The sequence below is a fragment of the Pan troglodytes genome, chromosome 5 (assembly GCF_028858775.2).
Source record: "Pan troglodytes isolate AG18354 chromosome 5, NHGRI_mPanTro3-v2.0_pri, whole genome shotgun sequence".
NCBI classification, from domain to species: Eukaryota; Metazoa; Chordata; class Mammalia; order Primates; family Hominidae; genus Pan; species Pan troglodytes.
In genome coordinates this window covers 60,722,632-60,747,252 of record NC_072403.2, presented here as the reverse complement: position 1 = coordinate 60,747,252, position 24,621 = coordinate 60,722,632, and the positions used below count along the sequence as shown (strand labels likewise).

The 24,621-nt window shown below is 35.4% G+C and overlaps 1 protein-coding gene across 2 annotated transcripts in view; it reads right to left on the bottom strand.

The window, feature by feature from the left end:
- Window positions 1-24,621, bottom strand: part of FAM83B (family with sequence similarity 83 member B) — a 97,837-nt gene that overhangs the window by 56,094 nt on the left and 17,122 nt on the right. For both annotated transcript variants that reach the window (XM_518551.9, XM_009451491.5), the window contains exon 2: window positions 17,990-18,493. In XM_518551.9, the coding sequence (XP_518551.1) occupies window positions 17,990-18,433 (444 nt within the window). In that variant the 5' untranslated portion in view covers window positions 18,434-18,493. The remainder of the gene's footprint in view (window positions 1-17,989; window positions 18,494-24,621) is intronic.

Genomic DNA, 24,621 nt, shown 5'->3' with positions numbered 1-24,621 from the left:
TGTTAAAGCTATTAAAAATGAATGACAAAAGAAATCCTTAAAAGTAGACAGAGAAAAAATATATACCTTTAAATCAGCAACAATAAAAGTCAGAAGAGTTTACAACTGAAACTATGAAGGCCTAAAGATAAAATAACTCAAAGTCACTGAAGTGCTAAATAACAATAATAATAATAACAACTTTTATTCCATACCAGGTATAAATTATCTGGAAAAAGGAAGGAAGGAGAAATAAACACATTTTTTTAAAGTTCCAAGAGGACTCATTGCCAACAGACTGGTAACAAAAGCAATCCTAAAGGGAATTCTTTAGGAAGAAGGAAAATTATCCCACATGACAGAATCTTAACAAATATGGAATGAACAGCACTGGCTAAAGTGAATATGTATATATAACTAATGAATATTGATAACTTAAAACAATAATAAAAATATTTTGGAAATAAAACATATATTGAATTCATGACAATGACCAAGATGCAAGAGAGGCATTAGTAGAATTAAAGTGTTCAAAGGTCCTTGTACTGTCTAGATTGTACTAAGAATACTAAATTCTAATACAGTTTAAAATGTCAAGAATGTAAATTTATTATTATATAAATAACACACAACAAACAAGCTCATAAATGAGGAAAGTGAATAATAAAACCTACGTGAATGATCCTACAGAAAAAAAACAAAACAAAAAAAGGAATAAAGAACAGATGGGGTAAGTAAAAGAAATCAGTAATTACATGTTATATACTAATCATACCAATTAAAGGACAAAAGTTGGTTAAAGTTAATTTTTTAAAATATAACTATACACTGTTTATAGGGAACATACCATAATCATACAGAGAAAAGTTGAACATATAGGGATGAAAATATATAGCATACAATGTATAGTGTGTGTGTGTGTGTGTACAAAGACACATCAAATACATATATACACATTTTATATATACACACATATAAAATACTAATTTTATAAAGTTAAATAGTTATGTAATTTCAAATTGAGTAAATTATAAAGAAGTTTTTTAGGAGATAAAGGGAACTGTTTCAAAACAAAAGAAATTTCTATGTACCTAAAAAGAGTCTCAAAATATTCCCTTTAAAAATAAAATAATTACGATTAGTAATAACAAGGTCCATAACCATTGATAAAACAAGCAATAAAACAAATAAACAAAAAAACCAAAGTGAAAATAAGGAGGACTATACAAGAATTAAAACTTAACCTAAGGAACAGAAGACTTCACCTAACAGCTATTGAATATATAATAGAGTCGTCCCTCGGAATACACAGTTCCAGGACCTCTGTATGTTCCAAACTGTGCTTTCTCAAGTCCTGCAGTCATCCTGCAGAAACAGCATTAGGAAAAGTCAGCCCTCCACAGATGCGAGTTTTGCATCCCAAGAATACTGTATTTTTAATCTGTGTTTGGTTGTTGATGCAGAACCCTTGGAAAAGGAGACCTACTGTATTTGTTGAATAAAATCCACATACAAATGGACTCATGAAGTTCAAAGTCATGTTGTTCAAGGGTTAATTATGTTTTTCAAATTCTCATTAAACATTTACCAAATGCAACACAGGCTGAATCATAAAACACACTTTAAATATTGTCAAAGTACATAAGTCATACAGAGTAAATTATCTGATCACAGTATAATTCAAATAAAATTCAACGACAAAAAGATAAAAATTCGAAACGATTTGGAAATTTAACAAACACTTCTGAATAATCCAGCAACCAAAGGATCAATTAAAATTGAAACTAAATGATAGTTTAAATAATAATAAGGTATATATAAATATTGAATCTCATAAGATAAACCTAAAGCTATATTTAAAGAAAAAATTATTTTCCAATTCACATATTATAAACTAAAACACTGAAAATTAATAGTTCAAGTATTCAAGAATCCTGGAAAAATAAAACAACGTAAAACAGAAAAAAGAAAAAGGGAATAATGAGATCAGAAATCAGTAATATAAAAAAATCAACACACTAAATTTGAAAAAGAAAATAAAGAAACTAGTCACGAAAAAGAACAAACCTCCAATATGAAGGATGAAAAGATAACGTCATCACAAATCCAACAGTCATTAATACAATGAGGAGATATTATAAACAATTTTATGCAATCCATTAGAAAAACTCGGGTGTTCCTGTAAAAAATATAACTTAAAAGCAGTAAAAACAAAACAAATACAAGAAAAAAATAGAAAATCTGAATGGCCTTAGACCTATTGAAGAAATTAAACCCAGAATTAAAATTAGACTCATAAAAAAGACTTTAAGCACAAATAACTTAATTGGCAAATCTTTCCTAATATTCAAGGTTGAAATCTTATACAAACTCTTCCAGAGAACTGGGAAAACAAAAAACAAAAAAAAAATCATTATGTGGGCAGCATAACCTTGATACTAAAAACTGACGACTACAATTATAAGAAATGAAAACTACAAGCCAGTATTTCTTCTGAACATAAACACAAAATTCATAAATAAAATACCAGCAAATATAATCTAGCTTTATATAAATAAAATATCACAACTAATTCAAATGAATTCCAGGATTGCATTGGTGATATCTTTCTAGAAAAATCAATTAATGTAGCTTAAGATATTACCAGAATAAAGGAGAAAAATCATATGACATGATAAAATGATAAAAACTCTTTAGGAATAGAACTTCCTATATATGAGTTACTTCTTCTTCTTATTATTATTATTATGCTTTAAATTTTAGGGTACATGTGCACAACGTGCAGGTTTGTTACATAAGTATACATGTGCCATGTTGGTGTGCTGCACCCATTAACTCGCCATTTAGCATTAGGTATATCTCCTAACGCTATCCCTCCCCCCTCCCCCTGCCCCACAACAGTCCCCGGTGTGTGGTGTGTGATGTTCCCCTTCCTGTGTCCATGTGTTCTCATTCTTCAGTTCCCACCTATGAGTGAGAACGTGCGGTGTTTGGTTTTTAGTCCTTGCGATAGTTTGCTGAGAATGATGGTTTTGTATAGCAAGTATTGTTTACATTTAACATTATGTTAAACATTGCAATGGAACACGTACCCAAGGTATTACGGCAGTCAAAAGATTTGAAAGTTATATGGGTTGGAAAAGAGAAAAATAAAACTACCATTATTTACAGATAATATATCTAGAAAATCCAAAATAATCTATATAAAAACTATTGGAATTAATAAGCATATCAATCCAGTCACTGGACCCAATGTCAATATACAAAAAATATGTTTCCATATTAGTAAAAAAGAAAAAATTAAGACAAAAAATTAAAATATTTCCAACAGGATCAAAAATAACAAATAATTACGAATAAATCAAACAAATGATATGTGAGGCCTATACACAGAAAACAACAAAATTGTACAGAACAAAATTAAACATAACTTAATAGAGGAATATACCTTGTTCCTGGATTAGAAGACTCAATATTGTAAGGTTCAACTCTACTCAAACTGTTCTATAAATGCAGTGAAATCCCAATCAAAATCCCAACATTATTTTTTTTTGGAAAGTTGACAAGATGATTCTAAAATTCCTACAGAAAAGCAAAAGATTTAGAGTAGCCAAGGCAATACTGAAAAAAGTATTGTTACTGGGCCAGGCGCAGTGGCTCACGCCTGTAATCCCAGCACTTTGGGAGGCCGAGGTGGGCAGATCACGAGGTCAGGAGATCAAGACCATCCTGGCTAACACAGTGAAACCCCGTCTCTACTAAAAATACAAAAAATTAGCCGGGCTTGGTGGCGGGCGCCTGTAGTCCCAGCTACTCGAGAGGCTGAGGCAGGAGAATGGCGTGAACCCGGGAGGCGGAGCTTGCAGTGAGCCCAGATCTCACCACTGCACTCCAGCATGGGCGACAGAGCTAGACTCTGTTTCAAAAAAAAAAAAAATACTAGAGGACTCACTAGCAAATGGAGAGGCTTACAGTAATAACCAAGACACTGTGGTTTTGGCACAGCAATGATAAATAAATCAATGGAATTAGAATAGAGTCCAGAAATATACCCATATATAAGTGGTCACTTGAGTTATGACACAGCAGTAACTGCATATTCATATGGAAATCAAAATGGACCCTGACCTCACATCATATGAAAGACAAAATAAAACATCTAGAGGTCAATTAAGGATAACATCTTCTTGATATTGGGGAAGGCAAATATTTCTTTTTTTTTTTTTTTTTTTGAGACAGAGTCTCACTCTGTTGCACAGGCTGGAGTGCAATGGCGCAGTCTCAGCTCACTACAACCTCCGTCCCCCAGGTTCAAGCAATTCTCATGACTCAGCCTCCCAAGTATCTGGGATCATAGGCATGCGCCACACACCCAGCTCATTTTCTTTTTTTTCTCTCTCTTTTTTTTTTTTTTTTTTTAGACGGGGTCTTGCTCTGTCACCAGGCTGGAGTGCAGTGGCACGATCTCAGCTCACTGCAGCCTCTGCCTCCTAGATTCAAGCGATTCTCCTGCCTCAGCCTCCAGCATAGCTGGAGCTGCAGGCGCACACCACCATGCCCAACTAATTTTTGTATTTTTAGTACAGACGGGGTTTCACCATGTTGGCCAGGATGTTCTCGATCTCTTGACCTCGTGATCCGCCCACCTTGGCCTCCCACAGTGCTGGGATTAAAGGCATGAGTCACCATGCCTGGTCTTCTTTGCATTTTTAGTAGAGACAGGGTTTCCCTATATTGGCCAGGCTGGTCATGAACTCCTGGCCTCAAGTGATCTGCCCGCCTCGGCCTCCCAAAGTCCTGGGATTACAGGCATGAGCCACTGCACTCAGCTGCAAATATTTCTTTGATAGAACACAAAAATAGCTAACCTTAAAATAAAACATTAAAAAATTGGGCTACATTGAGATTAAGAATTTCTATAAATTAAGAACTCCTGTTAATCCAAAAAAAAAAAAAAACCATTATCAGAGTGAACAACTAAGCTATAGAAAATATTTGCAACATGTGTCTGACAAATAATTCATACACAGCATAAAAAATTATTGCAAATAAATTTAAAAAGAAAAATAACCTAGTTTTAAACAATCGGCCAGGTGCGGTGGCTCACGCCTGTAATCCCAGCACTTTGGGAGGCCAAGAAGGGCAGATCACCTGAGGTTGAGAGTTCGAGACCAGCCTGACCAACATGGAGAACCCCCGTCTCTACTAAAAATACAAAAAATGAGCCAGGCATGGTGATACATGCCTGTAATCCCAGCTACTCGGGAGGTTGAGGCAGAAGAATCGCTTGAACCTGGGAGGCGGAGGTTGCGCTGAGCCAAGATTGCCCCATTGCACTCCAGCCTGGGCAACAAGAGTGAAACTCCATCTCAAAAAAAAAAAAAAAAAACTTAAAAAAAAAATCACTAAAAAATCATAGGTCCTACGAGAAAATGAAGAATATATCTCACCTTAAAGAACAGGTATAAAGTGACAGTAATGGCTAGGCATGGTGGCTCACGCCTGTAATCCCAGCACTTTGGGAGGCCAAGGTGGGCGGATCACAAGGTCAGGAGATAGAGACCATCCTGGCTAACACGGTGAAACCAGTCTCTACTAAAAATACAAAAACAAAAAAATTAGCCGGGCATGGTGGTGGGTGCCTGTAGTCCCAGCTACTCAGGAGGCTGAGGCAGGAGAAGCTCCCGGAGGCGGAGCTTGCAGTGAGCTGAGATCGCGCCACTGCACTCTGGCCTGGGCGACAGAGCGAGACTCCATCTCAAAATAAATAAATAAATAATAAAAAAATAAAGTGACAATAATATAGAGGATGACTAACTGAAGTCTGGTAAGGGAATCAAACAAAGCTTTCCCAAACAAGTATAATTTAACATGGATTTTAAAAGATGAATTGGAGGCAAAAAGTTGGGAAAGAATGCTCCAAGTAGGTAAATAATCATGAACAAAAGCAGGAAGGAATACTTCTACAGTGGAAGGCCCAGAACAGGTCCAGTAGCCCTGGAGTGGAAGTGATTGAGGGAGGCAGGAGATAAAGCACAAAGTCTCATCATATACTCCATGCTTATGAGTTGGAGTCCATGTGGCAGATAACCAGGAATCAAATGCAATAATACTGGAACAAAAGCGTGGTTGTGAATGTTCAGTTGGTTTGCATGGAGCCTGCCTGGAGTGGTCTATCAGAGGTAATACACCATAATGGTAAGCCCAAGCAGGGTCTGTCTGAGCCCATGACCCAGGCTCAAATACCAGACCTGTCATTTTCTACTTCTGAAGCCTAGAAAAAATTATTTTTTTATTCCTCACCTCTAAAAAAAGGGCAATAAAGGTATCTACGTTAGAGAACTGTTGTGAAGATAAATGTGTTAATACATCGGTATATATAAAATGCTTCAAACACTGCCTGGCACATAGCATTAAACATTAGCTGTTACTGGTGTCATTAACAAATGTATTTCTCCTACCCACTAGAGAAGCAACATGATACAATAATCATAGAATAGAAGTCCAGATGCACTATGCACAATAGCAAAGACTTGGAACCAACCCAAATGTCCAACAATGATAGACTGGATTAAGAAAATGTGGCACATATACACCATGGAATACTATGCAGCCATAAAAAAGGATGAGTTCATGTCCTTTGCAGGGACATGGATGAAGCTGGAAACCATCATTCTCAGCAAACTATCACAAGGACAGAAAACCAGACACCGCATGTTCTCACTCATAGGTGGGAATTGAACAATGAGAACACAGGGACACAGGGTGGGGAACATCACACACTGGGGCCTGCCGTGCAGCAGGGGGAAGGGGGAGGGATAGCATTAGGAGATATACCTAATGTAAATGACCAGTTAACGGGTGCAGCACACCAACATGGCACATGTATACATATGTAACAAACCTGCACGTTGTGCACAAGTCCCTAGAGCTTAAAGTAAAATAATAAAAATAAATAAATAAAAAAGAATAGAAGCCCAGATGCCTGAGTGCTGTCAGTCCTTATGGTCACCAAATGGGTGACTTTGGACTTTCTCAATTTCTCATTGCCCAATTGTAAAAAGACTACATGATCACAAACCTCAGATTTATTTTTTTTTCAGTAACTGCTCCAGAATTCAGCAGGTTGAAATATGACTACTATGACTCAGTTTTTTTTATGATTATAGATTTTTTTCAGCAGCATATATTGGATTGATATTTAGCCAAATGACAATGTTTTCCCTTTCATGTTTATTTATTGCCTGTGTTTGAGTTCGAGGAAGAAAAAAATTCAAAATGTGATTATTAATATGAAATTAATACAGCCCAAAGGAAAGTTCTCATTTTCAAAAGAAAATGTACAGTTACCAATTTTTCTTACCGATGATTACACAGAAACAGTTATGAGGCTTTCTTCATTTCTGAAGGAATATTACCATGAGACTCTCACCATATCAGCACTGGTATGCTGAGAGGTAGAGGGATGAGTAAGAAATGGGTGGAGGTGGCAGTAATGAAGGAGTATATTATCACTAATATTATTTACAATTGTCAGCACATGCTCTCAAAAGCAGACTGCCATCTAGTCAATCTTAGTGTTTTTAAATTCTGTGGGAGACACAGCAGCTCCCACTGTCCCCTATTTTGTTATGCCATTGCATTTCAGTACAAGAAACCAATTATTTTATTGTAAGAAAAATCCTAAGTGAAAAAAGACAGGAGGCAACTTTAAAAATATTATACAACATATGATCTCAAATATAACACATCTGAATCTTCTATTTCAGGGATTTATATAAGATATCAAAACACATACACATTCACTTGTGTATACATGTATGTCTATTTAATAGGTAAGAAAATTTCTAACATTAATAGCAGTGATTATCTCTACTGGGAGATTATGATTGCCTTTTCTTAACCCTTTCTTGAATTTTTCCATATTGACTATAAGGAATGTATGTACCCTAATAATAAAAAATAAACCTTCGACTGGGCGCAGTGGCTCACACCTTTAATCCTAGCACTTGGGGAGGCCGAGGCGGACAGATCATGAGGTCAGGAGTTTGAGACCAGCCTGACCAACATGGTGAAACCCTGTCTCTATTAAAAATACAAAAATTAGCAAGGCATGGTGGCGCACACCTGTAATCCCAGCTACTCAGGAGGCTGAGGCAGGAGAATCACTTGAACCTGAGAGGCAGAGGTGGCAGTGAGCCGAGATCATGCCACTGCACTCCAGGCTGGGCAACAAAGCGAGACTCCGTCTCAAAAAAAAAAAAAAAAAAAAAAAGAAACCCTCTATATATACATTCATCGCATTAGTAAAACATATTTGCTAATAAATATTTTGGAGGTATTTTATCTGCATCATATTTTTGCTACTTTAAAATTTCAATAATTGTCTCTATAGTCCTGATACTTAAAGAGTAAACAGGTGGAAAAAAATCCAGATCCCATATAACACATAGATCATTCGGGTGATGCCCAAAAGCACACATGATTTTACCTATATATTTCCTATGAATCTCTTACCATATCCCTCAAATATTAGATTTTAATTCACTTGAAGTGGGCTTTTCCCCCCATCCGTATGAATTAGCAGAGTGCCTTGCACATAGCTGGGACTCAATAAGCATATGTAGACTTAAACTATATGTAGATTGTTAAAACTTTTTTTGTACAGGAATAAATTTTATTAGCTTAAAATCAGATGATTAAGACATCTTAAAAATAGCTTTAAAACAAAAAAGCACTTTCCTTAAGATACAGAATTAAGTAGTTACATTTACATTCTATTCTAGCAGGAAATTGAAGATATATTTTCCCCTTGAAAAGACGTTTTGTTTGCTATTGGACGTCAGCTTCAGCCTATTGTCAGCTTGTTGCTGACCATTATCCCAATGCCTGTTACAACCTGTCTTACATTCTTCTGTATGTGTTAACTAACCAAAACACAATATTAATATGTCCAAAATCAGATTTCACAACATCACTGTCACTAAAAAACATCTCATGACTTCCCACTATTCTCTTCCACAAGGTTTGATCAAAGGACCTTCACAATTTGGCCGTAATCAACCTCTCTCAACAACTCTGCTTTCCTTTTTTTCCACCCTACTCTACTTCTCTCACGCTCCCCTGCTGTCTGAAAATGCCCAGCTCTCCACCATACATCTCCTACTTATCAAAACTATCCATCTAAATGGCCTGTTAAAAAAAGGGACCTCCTACGTGACCCCTTCCCAGTTTCTCCTTCTTCCACTCACCTGACCCAGCATAAAGGAATTGCGAAATAATTGCCTGTAAAAGTTTGTTTGAAAAGACTAAGTGTTGGGAGGTTCTGCTTCTCAGCAGGGTAGATAATCTCCTGTTTTATTAGGTCCTGGGACAGCATCTAATCAGTCATGTTCTTATCTCATATTCTCTATTTACCCACTCCTTTGCATCTGAATCTTATCCAAGTTACTTACAACTAGGTCCTCGGGGTCAGGACTGTTCTCCAAGTCACTCTATTTGGGTTCCAATGTGAACCCTCATCTAGAGATACTTAGACATGTGTGTTGCCAGATGTCAGTGACTGGGGTTACGGATCAACCATCCAAAGGCTATGGTGAAGTCGTAACTTAAAAGTCCCCTTAACTCAGTCTCTATGCCTGCTTCCTGATCCCAACTTTGGGGCCTCTGACACCAACCTCAAATGACAATACCATCACTCCAACTGCTCAGGCAAAAAATGTTGAAGTCGTCTTATATTGTTCAACCTATTTCACATCCCATGTTTCACTACCTTCAAAATATACCTAAAAACTAGCCATTGCTGCCACCATCTGACCATCTAAGATACCATCACCCCGCACCTGAATTATTTTAGTAATATCTGATATGCTCATTCTTAGTCCCCTACAGTCAATTTTCAATATTACAGCCAGAAGTATACTGTTAAAATATAGCAGGTTTAAAATTGATGTCTCTCTTTTGCTCAAAATTCTCCTGTAGATTCCTGATTTACAGGAATCATAGCCAAGTTCCTTAAAATGGCCAGTGGGGATCCCCAAGATCTAGCCTCCATGTTTCCTCTCTGATGCATCTTCTACTCATCTCCTCTTTGCTGTCGGGTCCAACAACTGGTCTCTGCTCTTCTTCTAAAAAACAAGAAAGCTTCCCCTATGTCTCCTGTGTTCTGCCCACAAATACATGCACGGCTTATTCCTTCTTTTCTCAAATCTTGGCTGAAATGTCACTTTGTTAAGGCCTACTCCGAGCACCCTATTTAAAATTGCAAACTACCTTCCACCACCACTCTCAGCTCCCTTTACTCAACCATATTTGTGTTTTGCTTCTTCCTGCTAGCACTCCTTATTTATTAGTTGATTAACCCCATTTGTAGGTAAACTTCATTCAAGGGTACGCAGGGTTTCTTTGGTACTTTAATCACCTATGTATTCTCAGAACTTAGAATAGTATCTGATACATCATTGGCACTAAAAAAATAACTGCTAAATGAATAAATGGCCTGCAATACCTTTAACCTATAAGGTTGGCCAAAGACTTACTGATTTCCCTCATAGCTGAACCCAGCAGAGGCCAAAGGACAACTTCATTACCTGATTCTCCTTTTCTTCCTGCTTCAAATTTACCTTACCTTTGAACTCAGAAACGCATTTCCTTTCAGTGCCTCCTGGCCTGGTCTACATTCTGGGTACTAGCACCTCATCTACTTATCATTAACTTTTGTCAGTTCCAGGTGAGTGACTTCTGACTTCTAATAACAACCACATGATACTTTTTACCTGACTCATTTAGAAATCAATGCTTCCACATCTACACCCACTGACCTCAATCTTAGACCCTCTCAACCAGGTCTTCAAACACCTCCGATTAGGAATATGTAATCTTTACCACTTTCTAGTTATGATCATTTTGGTTTCATTCTGCTTCATTACCGCTGACCAACCTACCACGTGAACGCAGTATTTTTCATCAGTAAAATGTGGATAAAAGGACACACTTCACAAGGTTACTATGAAGGTCAACTTAAGATAATGCATGTAAAGTGCTTAGCACAGTGCCTAACATGTAAGTGCTCAATACATGTTACCTGATATTGTTACTAAATTGCATAATATAAATTCATTACTCAAAATCAGATGTGAGTTCCAGTCCTTAGGATAAAAGTCGCCCAACTTTTTTCAAGATAATTTGAAGAGTGACTAGTTAAATAAATCAATAATTGATATAAAAATATATGCCACATGATGGATCTGTAGCAACTATAAGACAGCAGGCAGAATCCTTAAAATGCAAAATGTCAGTGTGCCAAAATGTCAGCACTCATCATCTCAAAAAGGCTCCCATGGCAAACCTTCATGACTTTTTACATCTCATTGAGAGGACAGACAAGTAAAGTAATATCCCCTTATTTTCATGAAAGTTAACTTTTGATAAGATGCCTCAATGTGTACCTAAGGTCCTAAGCTTATCACCTCTATAACAAATGCCTAAAGAATGCCTTAAGTCTGGTCAAGTTATCTCTTCTTCCATGTTCCTTTCATTCCCTATTGGACTACCATCTGCCCTTTCTCCTTTGCAGAGTTTTTGCAGTTATTTTTGTGGCTTAGCCCTGAAGGCATTTGAGTGTGTAAAACTGCTAATTTCTACCCCTCTGGAATTTAGTTGTTTAGGCATTAGGAATTCTCAGTATTTTATGACAAGGTTTTATGATGACAATTAGCTTTGCCATTCCAACAAACTACTATAGGTGTATCATCAGAAAATATTACACATTTCAATAAGTAACTGTTTGGTTTTTATTTTAAACCAGAGACAGGAAAGAATGAGTAAACATAAACAATCACAAAAAATAAACATTCTACTTCAGAGATCCCCAAATATATAGAACTACATTTTGTACCATAGTCAGTAACACTACCTCAAAGCTCAGAGGACTATACACACCATGTGCAGTACCTACAAAAATTGTTTCTCACTGCTTATTTTATATATATATATTTAAAGAGAGAGAGAGAGAATTTAAAAATACTAAAGAGTAATAGCGAGTAAAGGAAATAGTCTCAAAAACATTTCTCCCAATCAAATAAATTATATGCACTCCAGCAGGGTGCGGTGGCTCATGTCTGTAATTCGAGCAATTTGAGAGGCTGAGGCGGGTGGATCACCTGAGGTCAGGAGACCAGCCTGGCCAACATGACGAAACCCTGTCTCTACTGAAAATACAAAAATGAGCCGGGCGTGGTGACGGGTGCCTATAATCCCAGATACTAGGGAGGCTGAGGCAGGAGAATCGCTTGAACCTGGGGGGACAGAGGTTGCAGTGAGCCGAGATTGTGACATTTCACTCCAGCCTGGGCAAAAGAACAAAACTCTGTCTCAAAAAAAAAAAAAAAAAAAAAAACCATATATATATACACTCCTAAATAACTTGCATTTTAAATTATTTCTTTCCAACTATTAATAGAGGTATTGGTTAGTATTAGCAACGCAAAGACTCTGATAAACTTACTGACACCCATAAGTAACTGTATTTTTTCTTTTTAAAGCTAAATTCTTTTCTCAGTTGTCAATTTTTAAATAAAGTCTCTTAAAAATACAAGTCACTGAGGATCCTTAGACTTTACCTGATAATACACTGCAGAGTAAAACATCTGAAATTTCTAAGTTACTGATGACTTTGGTGTGCAACCAAGTTGGAAGTCTCATATAACAATTTCATTTTCATTTTTTCATACTTTTTTAATTTTTTGCTTCAACAAACATAAAATAGATATGGAATGTGTTGTCTCTCTGTATAGCACCACGAGTTTGTTAAAGACAGAGTACTGCCATACAGACACAGCAATTGTTGGCAGGATGAAGTCAGTGCAATTTTAACCAGATCTCTTTTTCTTTCTCTCTCCTTCCCTCCTCTCCTGTCTCTTTCCCACCTTCTTTTCTCTCCCTTTCTTCCACCTTCCCTCTTCCCTCTCTTTCCCTCCACCTCTTCTTCCCCACCTTCTTTTCTCTCCCTTTCTTCCACCTTCCCTCTTCCCTCTCTTTCCCTCCATCTCTTCTTCCCTCTCTCTTTCCGTCCTTCTCCTCTCATGCCCTGTCTCTCAAACATACACACTCAAACATAATATATATTAACATGTAATGCATTTTATTCACAGAAGAAATGTTCAACCTAATGTCCCAGGATAGTAATGTCATTAAATTTGACTAAGCAAAATATTATTTCCAAGAAGAAATCAATTTTGACTCAAATTCAAAGAATGACAAAATTCACAGTGAGAGTTGGGACAGGGATAGGGTAGAGAGGAAATTCTTAATAAAAATTAGGAACATCAGGACAGAGACCATTCTAGTCTAATGAAGGCACAGATAAACATATAAATAACACTTAGCTGGGCAGGACATGGTTGCAAAGGGATGCAGATGAAAGTAACATATCACGACACAATAAAAATCATTTCTATCACGAACTAATTCAACAAGGAATATAACATATCAAAATAATCTTAAGTTGGTAAGCAGTATTAGAGATTTGGATAGGAACACCAGATTTTAAAAATGTGAAAACATTTTTGCTTCATATCTTTTCCTAAATAAATGAAGAAACTTGAGGAGGTACAATGACTTGTTTAATGCCACGCTAGTTAGAGTCCTGGTGACAAAGTCTCTATTCTAGTTCTACTTTTATAATATCAGCTCACTCCCAAGAAGATTCCCCATCACCTGTTCATCTTCCTCTTTGCATCTGTGGGGCCAACTGATGGTTAATATTTCTCTATATTACTAATACCTCCCAAGGCCATAACAGACACACCCAGGAATAGTGACTCAGTAAGGAACCAAGCCCTGAACTCAGGTAATGTGGTACAGAGCGCATCAGGAATTACTCTGTCCTAATTCTCACTAGACTTTTGCTTATGTGTCTTGATCCCATATTTCACAAGAGTAAGATTCACATCTCACAAAAAAAGCTAGCCTAGAATTAGGAAACAGAGATGCAAATAACATTGTGGTTAAACATTCAGATATTCAAGACTCTCAGAAGTTATAACTTTGTAAATACGTACCACTGAGTGGCTAGGAAAAAAAACTTTAATGAAAGAAGACTTTTTTAAGTAATTAGAGGGGATGTTTTCATAAGAGGAGTTCACAGTAATTAGGAATATGTGCATATATCATCTTGGGAACACTTCTTGACAGACAAATAATTACCTGGGAAAAGTCTGGCTAGACACTATCAGACTTTGCAAAGTAAAGTCTGACCTAAATGTAATTATGTCAATCACAAAGTGAAAAATAGAAAGGGTTTCAAAAAAAGAATCAGTAAATTAAAATATGTCCCTTTAGGGCACAAGTAAGATATTATCTACAATTGAATTTTCCCAAAGGAAAGTTCTCAAACAAAATAAGCAAACATACAAAAGAAAGAAATAAAACAAAACAAATAAACAAAAAATATCTAATCAATTTCTAAGTGATAATTAGCAAAAATAAAATTAATAAGTAAAAAAGTATAGATTTTTGAAATACTATAAAGATCACATTCTGCTTATAAAAGCAAAATGATCAAGAGCTCATTTAACTCTATAACTTAAGCTAGAAATGAGAGCATATAAATTACTGAAATTCAAAAACAAACACAAAATGTTTCACCTCTTTCCAGTAAAGACAGTTGAGATTGAGAATCATTTTTAATTCCTTTCATAAGAGACTGGAAGGTTAACTTGGTGCTTATAATCAGACTTCAAATGTTTGGGCCTTTAAGCAGATAACTTTTATATTATTTTCATTAGTTTAAGATTTTTCCATAAAATGGCATTATTTTCACAAGTACCTTATCTCAACTGCAAACACAAAAGTGAAAATGGATTTAAATTCTTATCTGAGATCTTTTCCTGGGTTCTGTTTTGATGGTGTCTAGTCCTACTGGTTTGGCTTCATATCTCTGTAGAGTTTTACAGTGTTTATTACCAAAAGATTCTCCCTGAGATATTTGGAAGCCAAAAAAAAAAAAAAACTTTATCCATTAACATATACATTATCCAAATACTTTATGAAAAAAAAGATCATCCCTTTACAATGCCATGACAATTCACTGAGTTACCAATAAAGATAAATTACCCTCTGAAAAAAATTCAAAAACAGAAAGCTTATCCTGATGACTATTAGGCTCCCATTGATTCTGAAAGATAATAAGAGCATGACATCTGTTGAGTAAATGATAGTCATGAAAACCACATTTAATCTTTAAAAAGCAATGTGTTCTGGTAAGCTTTTATTTCATATTTGTTCTTTTAAAAATTCTTCACAGGACCATGTCCAGTTATAAGCTAAATAATCTTAATTTTTTAAAAATGGGGTCAATAACTTTTTTTCCCAGATTACTTAATTCTTCAAAAATCTTTAAGTAGATATGGCGACATATAAAGAATCTTCCAAAATAATTGAGAAATACATATTCCATGCAAAGATAACCAATTTGACTTCAATATTTATTGCATCTGGGTAGAAACTAGCACAGTCCCTAACACCTTAAAAAATAACAGCTGGGTGTGGTGATTCATGCCTATAATCCCAGCACTTTGGGAGCCTGAGGCAGGAGGATCACTTGAATCCAGGAGTTTGAGACCAGCCTGGATAACATAGGGAAACCTTGTCTCTGTGTTAAAAACAAAAAATAAAATAAATAAAATAAATAAAATTAAAAAAAAAAACCATGTGCACCAAATCGAAGTCGTCTGTTATAATTTATATTTGGCAGTATACTCAGTTTACAAGATCAAATAATTCTCTTCTTTCAAATTCAACTTAGCTATAGCTATATAAGTAGAAAAAAAGATACAATTATCTTTCTTATTTGCATGCCACATTGATTTTATGAAAGAGAAGCACACATCACATTACTGTTTTACAGTATGGACTTCAATTTCTTCAGCTCGCTAATTCAAGTGGGAGTTCTCAACGGACAGTGACCGGGTAGAAGATATTACTTTTAGAGGCTCATTAAATACAAAGCTGCCACATTAGAAAGAAAAATACATCAAAAGATCATGACTAATGTTCGGTTCCCAGTGAGTGCTAGCCCAAAAACTTATGATATCTCCTGAATTAACATTTTGTATCACAATAATGCAATGTCCCAAAGGAAACTAGCTATCACGCAGGGTGATAAATGCATTACTACTAAGTTACTACAATAAGAATCTTCATCTTCACTGATGTATTTTCAAAAATGGATTTCAATTTCCCGTTAACATTGTGCTTCAAAAGCATATCATGTCACCAAACAAAATCAGCAAACATTAATACTTGATATTTATTATTTTGCCATTACAAAGACTCACATATAGCCTCAAATTTTGTACTGTTGCCTTACAAAATGCAGTTGTATAATTTGTTCACAGAGCCTAAGATAGCGCTGTTTAAAAAAATATTCATGGTTCAATTCAGAAAGCTGAATGACAGTTCAATTCATTCAATAAAAGTTTGGTCACTTACAGTGAGCCTGATTCTATAGCTAATTTTTAACAACTGGAATGGATTAGTACTTTATTTAATATAATACTGTTAAGGGAATTAATACAGCTGAAAAGACAGGTTATTTAAACTCAAAAGGTTTAGGGAAAAAGATTACCTCATTTTTACAAAGCTTGCATTTGACATTAGCTTCAGAACACTGTGTCTCTCGACATGATTGTTAGCCTTTTAGTTGCCTATCTTGCAAACTGCCATGTCACTGAGGAATTCAAGGGTCTTATATTGATGTACTTCATAAAAGCGTGCTCTTGCAAGCATTTCTGTGTCTTATTGGCATAGAAGAAAGCAATGTCATGCGTGTGTGCTTCCTAAGGTTCCTTTTAGATCTAAATTTTTGTATCACATAGCCATAACTAAAAAATGCACACTTTATAATTAAAAATTGTAACTTTTTGCCTATACCTTTTTTTTTTTTTTTTTTTTTTTTGGTGAGACAGGGTCTCGCTCTGTCACCCAGGCTAGAGGGCAGTGGCGCAATCTCAGTTCACTGCAACCTCCACCTCCCAGGTTCAAGCAATTCTCGTGTCTTAGCCTCCTGACTAGCTGGGACTATAAGCACTCGCCACCATATCCGGCTTATTATTATTATTATTATTATTATTATTATTATTATTATTGTAGAGACGAGGTTTTGCTATGTTGGCCAGGGTAGTCTCAAACTCCTGACCTCAAGTGATTCGCCTGCTTCAGCCTCCCAGAGTGCTGGGATTACAGGTGTGAGCCACCATGCCCAGCCTTGCCCATACATTTTAAAACTCTAGATTGAGCTTGGCAAATTTTTTTGTAGTCTCCAAAGTGCCCACCATGGTGCTGAGTAGATATAAAACTCTTAATAACTTTTGTTGCTTGATTAAAGAGTCCTACAGTTTTACCCAAGTTCTAAAATAAGATCTGTGAGATGTATAAGTCAATATAAATATTTGATAAAGAACACCAAAGCCTTAAAATGCTAAATATCTCAGAATCTTGCTTTAGAATTTTACATTATTATGTTGATTTTATACTGTTTCCACACAACTCAGGAAAATAGATAAGTAAACGTATGGTTTATTTAATAGCATAAAGCACATTCAGAGCAAGAATTGGTATTCAGTCCTGTTAAGAACAAAGAAAACTTCACCATATCCACCAACTACTTCCTTTCAGAGAAGAAGAAAAATTTAGGTGCTTTAAAATTATGAGTGTTGAGTCATCTTATTCCTAGTCAACATACCTCAGTCTTCTGGGAGAAGAGATCTCCCGAGTACATTATTAAGAAAAGGAAATCTCTTTTCTTTAGCAGAGACCTAATGCCACTCTCTTGGATATATGCAAGATATAGGAAATACAACCTTCCTGTGTATCCATAGGTACTTTCCTAAAAATAATAGGCATGGCCTATACATATAGAGATTCTTTTATTAACATACATATTTGTGTTATTACTCTCTCTACTTTTCTACGTTTCAAATTTTTCCTTTCAAAATCGAAATGTTATTACCTTTCTTGCTTCTTTTATCATCTTCCGAATAGTTTCTTTTATCGTAAGTAGATGTGCTCTTGGTGGATGAAAAAGGAGATCTATATGGGTGCCCCCTAAGAGTCCGGGCATCACATATGGCCAGCCTAAGTCAAGATTTGGAGCTTCCACATCAGACTCAACAGGCCAGTAGGTCCCTGAAGATGAGGTATCATCACAGGAATCATCAGTACCATGTGCTGTGCTTTGTGCAACTTTCTGGACATTTTTCAAAATATAATTAATTTCTTCCTCAGCAAGAAAGTCTGAAACTCGTTCCTGGACAAGAAATTCTTGGTATGCTTCTAACCCGTGTTCAATCAGAATATCAATGGCTACTCGATACCATTCCTTGTAGTGAGGCTCAATGTAGTTGTCAGATTTACACTCATCATTCAATGAGGAAAGCATTGATGAGGTCTCCATGCTTGCAAGTGTTTGGCTATGGCACTTTCAAATGTCCATTCATGCAGTGGTGAGAAGTATCTGGTATTTGAAAAGAAGAAAATCAAGATCAAGTTAAAATTCCGCAACAGAATGTTTTATGATACATATCAACTATTATTTTTTCATTTACACATTTCCATTACCAGAAGCTCAAAATGACACATATTTCATATCCAAAATGACATTAATAGCACCACAATTCACACATCTATCACAAATAAGCTACACAGATTTCCCTTACAGATTGCTGTTGGATTTTCCTTTTCCAAGGTATCTCAATTTAAATTAAAAGAGAATTAGAAAACAATCAATGCCTACCCAGCCATTAATGTCTCTACTGAGTACCTGTCAGGCATACAGAATATGCTAGATGTAATGTTAAGAGCACAAAACACTGGTCTTTCAGGAATTTATTAATTAGTTGAGGAGGCAAATTGTACGCACAAAACATTAGTTACCACTTTGAAGAAAGCTATACATTGCTAAAGGCCAAAACGAGTAATGCCTATATTCAGTGCTTTAAGAATAAAAGCAAGGAGAGATCAATATGGAGCAAATGAGTTATGAACAGCCCTGAGCAAGAGGTGGGCTTCGGCTGGACCCGGAGCAATGAGTAAGAATCTGATCAGGTGGCAAGAAGAAATATTTCCATCCCATACAAGGATAAAAACATGAGCAAAATCACGGAAGAGATATGAGAGTTTGGTACATTCACTAATTATGAAGGAAGAAAAAAAATTAAAGAAAAAAAAACCTGGCATGCTGGAAAACAGGTTCCTTTTAACAGGAGTAAGAGATAAAATTGAATAGACAAGATAAAGCCAAGAATGGAAGGACACAAAGTTTTGTGATTCAACAAAACTTCTGTTTTAAACAATTCTGGCAGTAGCAGGGGACTGAAGAAGAGATAGGTAGCTAGGAGAGTGTTTCAGTGTTCAAAAATGCAGTGAGGAAGTGGACAGAGTATTCCAGAGATGGTTTAAGGAAGGAGCCTTGAGATTCAGTGACTTGACAGAGTATACGAGATGAAATTTAAGACATGAAAGATAATTCAGGAATTTCTCTTAGGAGTCAAAATCTGCCTATGCAGGCTCACATTCCATCTCTCACAATGCCCACAGAATGCTCTTCATTCAATCATTCAGTCACTACTCCACACTGTGTGAGATACTGGAATGGGCTCTCTCAATCAGATGATGGACTTTCCAGTCTTTTGAAGTCATGATCTCCATTGTGTGGATTCAAGGTACAGATTTATGATGTGCTATAAGCATTAAAAAGGTAACTTGGAGCATGGAACACAAAGGGTGCCTCCATTTACCATCTTAGTGGAGACAATCCTGTTCCCATCTCTGAGCTCAGAAGTTTTACAAAGAAAGTCTAACAGTACAGAAAGCCCAAAGATTAAATATGATACAGGAATAAAAATAGAACATGTTCTTTTCTGTCTTTTGGAAAGCCCTCAGCTTGAGTCATAATTTGATCCAAGCCCAGACAACTAGAACTATACCTGGATCCTAGGCTCCACAATGCAGCATCTGAACTTTGGGGATGGCAGCATCTGAATTCTGGTGATGGCAGTCTTCCTGCCCTAAATAGTATAATGGTGAAGTTTTGCAAAAATATTCTCTTCTCCAAGAGAAAAAGGAAGAACACCCATCTTGTCTGCTAGTATAAAAGCTATCGCATGGGGAAATAAAATTTCTTTTGTTACTTAATTAAAATTAATCTATTGACATGTATTGGGATACATCCTAAAACTTTCATAAATTTCTCAATCATTCTAGGATATGTCATCTTTTTCCCAATCACATTTCATTCAAGTTCAGTGGTTCTCAAAAGGGAAGATTTGTCCCTCATCTGACAACATCTGGAGACATTTTTAAATAGAATCACTTGTGCGGAGGAGGGCTACTAGCATCTAATGATTAGAGACCCAGGATGCTGCTAAACATACTACAATGCATGAGACAGCCATCCATATTTAGAAATAATCCCACCCAAAATGTCAACAGTGCCAAGGTTGACAAATCTTCATAAAGTTGCTCACTTCATATTCATGATATCATGCCACTAATTAATAACTTTCAACAATCATTGAAGTTCTCTTTTGCACATAATGCTCATTGTTAGCAAAAAAAAAAATTAAAAAATAAGATTTGCATTCACTTAAAAGACTCAATCCTTATGCTTACAGTTTCCTAAGGTTTATTGAGGTATAGTTTTCACTTGAAAATTCCAGCCAATGAAGGAACAAGCATCTGGTGATTACATGATAAATTACATCTGTAATTTGTAATTGTTAAGTCATAGGTAACTACTAGTTGTTCATAATCCAAGTTTCCTGCAAACCTATTCATTTAATTTTTAAAATGTAACTTTTGAATTCCTATATATGTGATGTTAAACACCTGTTACCTATTTGGAAGTTAAAATGCATAAAGTACTTTTAAAATACTACTTATTTCTAAGCTACACCTATGCAAATAAATATTTTGGAACTGTAAAAAATTCATTCTGGAACTATGTAAACTCTGAAATCACAGACCTCGAAAGGACCATGAAAACCAAACCATGAAAACATAGATAAATTAATCTGAAGAAAAAAATTGGAAATAAGAAGTGAAACTTATTTATAATTAATTACCATTACAGGACGAATCGATAGCCAGATACCACACAGAAAAATATATTATACAAAACATACAACAGAATGAACAATGAGGTTACAATATTATGTACAAGACTTAAGATTACTACTAAATATACTTTATATTGTTCTGGTGGAGAGGCTATGTTCCAGCCACGGTTTAGAGATATTTATCATAAGAGCTATTTGCATGGAATACTTGTGAAGGAACCATCTATAAATGAATTTTATCGGAGAACTACAGGGTAATGGCACTTGCATAGTGAGTATTGCAATTAAATATCACCTGTATTTAGTTATAGACTTAATAAAGCACTCTCAGCAGTTCAATCCCTGAACATTTGGAGGGCTTTATTTGAGGACAAAATTAATTAGGTGTGCCTTTAAATATATATATATAAAATAAGGAATTATTTTATTAATAACTATTAAAAACTCCCAGGAAGCATATTCTTTTATCATACACAGTAGAGTTAATGAGTAGAGAAAAAAAAAAAGATATCACTATGCCATGTAAGCTGAGCAGACCATTAGGCTTATCTAACAGTTAAATGACTCATTCCAGAAAAAAACTGGCCTTACAAATCCATGCCTCAAAAAAAATTGAAAATTGCATTTGATATTGAGCTTTAGGGTCATTTGTAGCAAGTAGAAATTCCACTGAAATTCTATAAATACAAAGGATATAAAATAAGTCATAAAAATTGATTTCAATTCATGGGCTGCTCTGGAAAAACAGTTTGGCAGTTTCATTTATAAAATGACACATGCAACTAACATACAACATAGCAACTGCACTTTGGTGATTTATCCAAGAAAAGTTGAAACTTATTCTGTACACAAATATTTATAGCAGCTCTATTCATACTAGCCTGACAATGGAAGCAACCCAAACGTCTTTCAACAGGTGAATATTAAACTATGGTACATCCATACTGTGGAATACTAGTTGGTAGTAAAATAAATGGCCTACTAATACATGCAACAACCTGGATGACTCTCCAGAGAATTATGCTGAATGAAAAAACACCAGTCTCCAAAGTTTACATGCTGAATAACTCCATTTGGTTAGATGCTGCACTCTTAAAATGACAGTGGGAGAGGTAGATGTGGCTATAAAAAGGCAATCAGAGGAATTTTTGTAGTTATAGAAATATTCTATATCTTGACAGTATCAATATCAGCATATTGGTTACGATACAGTATTATAGTTTTGCAAGACAGCAGCACTGGGGAAAACTGGGTAAAGGATACAAGGAATCTCTCTGGATTTTTGCCCTTAACTATATGTGAAACCACAATTATCTCAAAATAAAAAGTTTGATGAAAAAAATCTTACTGATGAGCAATGTCATGAGACTTAGATAGAAAAAAAAAAAAACCTATAGCACACAAGATAAGAGTTCATCTGTAGGGTCAAATTGCCAGGTTAAAACTCTGCTTCATCAATTACTATGAAGCTCTTGGACAAGTTACACATGTCCACAAGCCTCAGTTTGGGCAGATGTAGAGAGGAGAATAACAACAGTCTTTATCTTCTTGGGTTATTTTAAGGAATAAATAATGTAATGCATTTCAACCTTATTATTATGATGATGATGATGACTATTTTACATGTTCACAATCTGCTACAGTATAATTACTATAAATATGTAATAAATTTGATAAGAGATTTTAAGATTTGAAAAGAGATGTTTTTTCATACCATTAGCAATATCATACAATTTGTAACTATTTAATCATCTGCAGTATAAAACAACCAAACCTAGCATCAGTTTGTTCCTGGTTTCTGACCTGAGAGAATTCATTGAATAGGCTTCTGATGTAATAGGTCAGTGGGAAAATGTTCCAAAGAGAAATTACAACTTTTTAAAATCAAAAGTCCGAGGCTATAATTACCTAATGTGCAAGCCAATAAACCAAAGTCAGAATTTTGACTGAAACAAATACAAAAAATATCACAGGTGCTAACATCACTGCAGTCCATTTTCCAGTCTCTCTCTTAAGCTGTTTCTCTCCAACTATTGAATGCTTTATGAGTTGCACTACATCCTCCAACAGGATATGTTGAAGTCCTAACCTGCAGTACCGGTGAATGTGACCTTACATGGAAATAGGGTCTTTGCAGATGTAATCAAGTTAAGATGAGGTCATATTAGACCATGGCTGATCCTAATCCAATATGACTATATGACTTGTGTCTGTAAGGAGAGAGGGGACACAGAGACAGACACAAAGGCAGAACTGCACGTGACTACAGAGGCAGAGACTGGAATGCCAAGAATTGCCTACAAGAGCAGAGATAAGAGAAATGCATGGAACAGATTCTCCCCTGGAACACTTCAAAGAGAGCATGGCCCTGCTGACACCCTGATTCCAAACATCTAGACTTCAGAAGCATAACAGAATATATTCAGCTGTTTTAAGCCAATATTTTTGGTACTTTGTTACAGCTGCACTAGGCAGCTGATACAAATGCATACAAAAATGCTTTTATTTTGAAACCTTCAAAATTTTTAAATAAACTTAAATTAACAAGTAAATTTACCATTCAGAAATGATTGGTTTTTGTAGCTTAAATGATATTGTTAAACTAGTTATCTGATATAACTTCAATATTAAGCAATTTTATTAAGAAATACTTTGCAAACTCTCATATATTGAGGGAAAAAATTCTTGAATTTGTTATTTCTTTTGGTAATTGACTTTATGATATGTATCAAAATGTCTGTCTACATAATGTAAGAAAATGTTTCATAAAGGATTGTTTCACAACGTCTCTTTCATATAAAATCATTATCCATGGTGCACAACAGTTGAAAATCATATATCTTTTCTTTCTTCAGCTGTCAAGATTGTTTGTCTTCTCATTTGATTACCAGAAATTTAAGATAACAATTAAAACATGAAAGAAGTTTCTATTAAATTAAAAATTGACTATAATATTCAAGCTGTCAAGTGCAATTTGATATCTCATGTTGACATCCAAACTCATTAAAAGATTCTAAGCTGGCTTCATAATAATACTTATAACAACATGGCCCAATAGCACAGATTACAGTCATCTGCACGGCATGATATTCAGCAGGTCACAGAACGTATAAATACATGACGCACTCAGTCACAGGGTGTTGGGTGCAAACATCTCCACAGATGGATTACCAGTAGAATCACCCATCTTATCAAACTCATAAAAACAATAAACATACTTCCAATTCATTTTCTAAATCTCAAATGGGAATCCCATTTGCTCAATACCTACTCATTCTTTAATTTCCTCAATTTACTTTAACTGGAGGGAGGGGATAGCAATATCACTTTCATACCAATATGATTCCAGGGTTTGTTTGTACTGGCTGCTATTTGCCTTCTTAGATATAAACTATAGGAATTTTAGATATCGGGGGAAAAACATACCCAATACATGTTAATGACATTAAGACACAATTATTCAATGTCATTTGGAAGCATTTATTGAATAATTCCTGTAAACAAATTCATTAAGAAAAAATAAACC